Source organism: Cariama cristata, unplaced genomic scaffold, assembly GCF_000690535.1.
Source record: "Cariama cristata isolate BGI_N322 unplaced genomic scaffold, ASM69053v1 scaffold31148, whole genome shotgun sequence".
NCBI classification, from domain to species: domain Eukaryota; kingdom Metazoa; phylum Chordata; class Aves; order Cariamiformes; family Cariamidae; genus Cariama; species Cariama cristata.
In genome coordinates, this window is record NW_009631209.1 from 33,573 (window position 1) to 37,868 (window position 4,296).

Genomic DNA, 4,296 nt, shown 5'->3' on the forward strand with positions numbered 1-4,296 from the left:
AGCAACCCCCAGCAAGGCTGTGCTTGCTTCAGGATACCAGGGCAGTATTCAGTGGCTGTCACTCAGCGTGTGGTGGCTTCTCGGTGTGTGGCTGTGAGAGAGGTGTTTGATCAGGGCAAGTGGTTTGGCTATCAGGAGAATCCAGGAAGGCAGGTAAAACCACAATTTAGCCACAAGAAAGCCAACAAGTGCAGCCAACAGCCATTGCTGGCCAAGTTGAGAGGAGCGAGGCAGCTCCTGCAAGCTTCCCAGCAAGCGAGCCCTTACCCAGGTGCAGGCTGTGCTGGCGGAGGTTTGCATCTGCTGCCACAAGCCACTCCAAGACTGGGAGTCCTAAGAGTCCTCAGTCTGAAAATCAAGTGGGAATTGCCAGGAAGAAGGGTAGAAATGATGAAAGCTGCTGCTCTCTGTTTCTGGTTAGTTCTGGCTGACACAACCCCACAGCGCAGCATCTCATGGCAGGGATGCCCTCTTCTCCTTTCCCATCTGCCAGCCTTCTCTCAAGCTGAGGTGTATCTTCCTCTGAAGAGCAGCTACGAGCAAGCCTTTATCAGCCTTCCTTCTTCCACAGACGGGGGAGATGAATGTGTACTTGGAAAGCCATTGGCATGGCTTGCAGCATATGAACAGCCTCCTCAATGCACCTTTGAACTCATTCCTCCTACATTTGTTTGTCTTGCAGATAAAAATTCACAGCAGTGTTTGGAGAAAAGTCTAATGAGGGACCACTGTTTGCATAACAAAGCAAGGCTTCCTCTTCAGATGTTCAACCTTCATTAAGCATAATTTATATTCCAGCTAATCTTTGGAAGAGGATAAAATATGGAGCCGAAGTTTGTTTTTACATAGTTTGGAGTAATGCATTGTTTGTTTTAAGTGGTCAGTTGCAACTGATAGTTGATTCAAATTCAACATAATGATGATTTGTGATGGCTGCGTGTTGTCGAGGGGAGTGTTGTGTCATTGACTGCCATGGCTTTAGCACTCTTCTGCGTCAGTTATTGAATTAAAGGATAAGACCAAATGGATGGTTTCCCAGTTTTGCAGATATTTCAGCACGTCCGCAAAGCATGAAAAACTGTGAATTTGTAAAAGACGGGGTTTTTTTCCCATCAGGCTCGTGTAGACTTGATAAAATAGCACACTGAGCAGCAGTTTGCTTCTCTTATGGCAGTCCTGGTAGCCACCAACATGGGACTCTTTGAATGTCACCGGGTCTCTGCAGCGAGTCGCTCTGAGTGATAAGGGACACAGCGTTTGTAAAGGCTCCTCAGTGCTGCTGGGAGTCCTGGTGACTTGATGTGGTTTTTGCTGCCTAGAAAGCAAATAAGCAGGTATAGCTAAATGCCTAAATGTCGTTACAGGCCAGTGTCTAAGAAACATTTTCAGCACTGAGACTTTGTTCATGTCATAGGCATATTAAAAGTATCTGATCCTATTGACTCTTCACTGCAGTTTTGTCCCCCTGCCTATTTAAGATACTCTCCTTTGCCCCAGTTGAAATACCCAATATATTTCACTTATCACCTGACAGGTTTATTAAAAGATGTGAAATGACTGATAACATTTATCTTTCATGTACTCCTCACTGAGACTTACCCCTTTCTGCAAGTTTATGTTGTAATGACGGATGTTTGAAAACACCCTTCACCATATCATGAAAATTATGACCTGAATTGTGTATATGGACAGCACTGAGGTGTGCTGCATCCTTTCAACACAAGGGAGCAGGGTTTTCAGAAACTACTTGGGATGTTGAGTGGGTCAGCATTGGGGTACCCAGCCCCTGGCTCCGGAGGCAGCTGGCCATGCTGTCATTTAAAATGACTCATGGACTGAGTGGTGGCTTTCCATGTTGCGTTCTTTAATGCTGAGATGCCTCCAACTGCAAAGCTCGGGATCCTTGTCTTGTTTGGTTCGTCACATCCATGATCTACCCATAACTGTTTTTAAAGGCAGCACCAACCTCTAGAGAATATATTTGTTTATTCATTTATTTATTTTATTGTTTTTCAGGAAAAAATGCTGTAAGGGTTATAAGTTTGTTCTTGGACAGTGCATCCCTGAAGGTATGTGATTTCATTGTTCTTACCTCTTTTGTCCCTGTGCATTTGTCTTTCCCCATTTGCCCTTTTCTCTACACTGTTGGTTTGGAAGAGCATGCTGATATAACCACAGGCTCAACCATATCTCATGTGTCAGTTGGGGAACTGTTTCCAAGAAATAAAAGGAAATAAAAAGATCAGCGTCTTCCAAATGTTTCACTTAGCATGCCAAGCCTTGATCCTCCCCTAAGTACCCATGGCTGCACAGATCTTGTAGCATGACCTGCTGCAAACAGAGGGACACATTCTGCTCTTGGCTATGTATGTGAGAGCACCCAGGAGCACACCTTTCCTGGCTGATGGCTTTCCCCGTGTATCCCCTGTATCTGGCACAGCCAGTTTGGCTTGTAAGTGCATGGAGGGTGGGTGACCAGGTGAGTTAGTCCTGCCTTTAGTTACCGATTTCCCGAAGATGTCAGCAAAAGGAGAGCATTGCCAAACAATGTCTCTCCTCCATCACCTCTCCTGGTCATGGGCACACCTTCTTTGTCACCAGGGCCAGAGGGAGATGGAGAATTACTCAGGGTAGTTCATGCAGTAGTGAAAAGGGAACGATCCTCTCCTGGCAGAGGGGAGCTGCCCGTACACTATGCGAAGGCAGTACCAGGGTCCCAATGCTCAGAGGTTACTGCAATGAGGTCTCATTTAGGAAAAGGCTGAGCTCTGCCTACCTTAACCTTGGGGGAGGCCCCTCTTGGGTCTACCTAGCTGATGGCTTTACATGAGCAGCAGCAATGTGACTTCTTCAATCACTCCCACCACTTTGCCCGATTTGGATGAAATTGGGTCTGAAGTTGTAGGAGCAGAGGAGCTGTCAGGCAGAAGCAAATGGCCAGAGATGACAAGCCAATAAACCTTGTTTGCTCCAAAAAGCAGGTTAAAAAGTTGGTTTACACATCCTTCTATTTGATGACATATGGAAAGCCTCGAGTTGACCTGAGAATCTTTCCCAGTTTGGGATGGTGATGTTTTGAAAAGAAAAGTGACAAATTAACATACTGGAGAGAGTCAGCTGGTTTTCGAGTTACAGTCTCCAGCCAACAGGGTTTATAACCCCAACTCTGATCCTGCTGCCTTTTTTTTTTTTTCAACTTGTATCTTTTTTGCTGCTGGCTGGAAACACTGTAACACTGATTGCAAAAAAAGAAGAAAAAGAAAAAAACCCCACATCTTCTCAAAACAGGAATTGTGCATTTACTGCTCCCTTGCGAAGAAATGGCTGACGGTGCCAGCCCAATGAAATCGATGCTCGTGAGGAGTTTTGCAGTGAGTTTTGTCTCGGGGTGTGTGGTGTGAGATGACAAGTGCGAGATGGACATTTGGAGGAACCAGTTGTGCTGTGTCGTGCAAGGCGGTTGTGTGCGTAGGAGGAAGAAGTCCTGAATCCTTTCAGGGTGGAAAGAAGTCAGGACTCCACGGTCTGGCCTCCAGCTTTCCTATGGATTGTAACAAATTTATACACTGGTTATTCACTAAATATAATAGATAGAGCAGGAGAAGTAATAGAAGCAAAAATAAAATGAGATCCATGGAAATATATTATTTTAGGTTTCTAATTTTCATCTCTTGAGGTTTAGGTGATTATGAAAGCAGCTTTTATTATGTACCCTCTGACTTCACTTAATCCTGTCTATTAACTGCATCTCAGTAACCTGAGAATTTCTGCCACTAATTCAATTTCTTTGCTGGCTGTGTCTTCTCTCCCTTTGTATCTCCATTCCCCTTTTTCAGCCCGACCTATATTTTGCCTTGAACTTCAGAGGCCACAGCAATTGCTATAACATCTGAGACCATCTTGGGCCGTTGGTACAGGGATGAGAAACATGATTCAGTGAAGCACTCATTTCATTTACTATGTTACAAGACATCACTTGGCTCTTCACACATTGTTTTGGCATAATCTTGACAGAGTAGCTGTATGAAATGCATATCTCGACACAGGCACATAAATACATTACAGATGTGAGTTTATTAGAGCACATCTGCACCTTTTAATCCAGTGCTGGCAGGTCAAAGCCGTGAGAAGTAGTTCCAGCCCTGTCTTCTCTGTGATTTAGCAGTGGCTGCAGGGAGGAAGGTTGGGAGAGGGATAGACCCTGCCTTCTCCACCCTCTTATGGCTGCCCTGGGAAGACACCAATCTCCTTCTTGGACAGCTGTTATTTAAACAGACTCTTTTCCAAAGGGTTGTG

The 4,296-nt window shown here is 45.0% G+C and overlaps 1 protein-coding gene across 1 annotated transcript in view; it reads left to right on the forward strand.

Annotated features, from left to right (window-relative positions):
- Positions 1-2,016: 2,016 nt before the first annotated feature.
- CCBE1 (collagen and calcium binding EGF domains 1) overlaps positions 2,017-4,296 on the forward strand; it is a gene marked incomplete at its 5' end in the record, with an annotated part of 19,978 nt that continues 17,698 nt past the window's right edge. The window contains one exon of the mRNA XM_009705872.1: positions 2,017-2,069. Coding sequence (XP_009704174.1) covers positions 2,017-2,069 — 53 coding nt within the window. The remainder of the gene's footprint in view (positions 2,070-4,296) is intronic.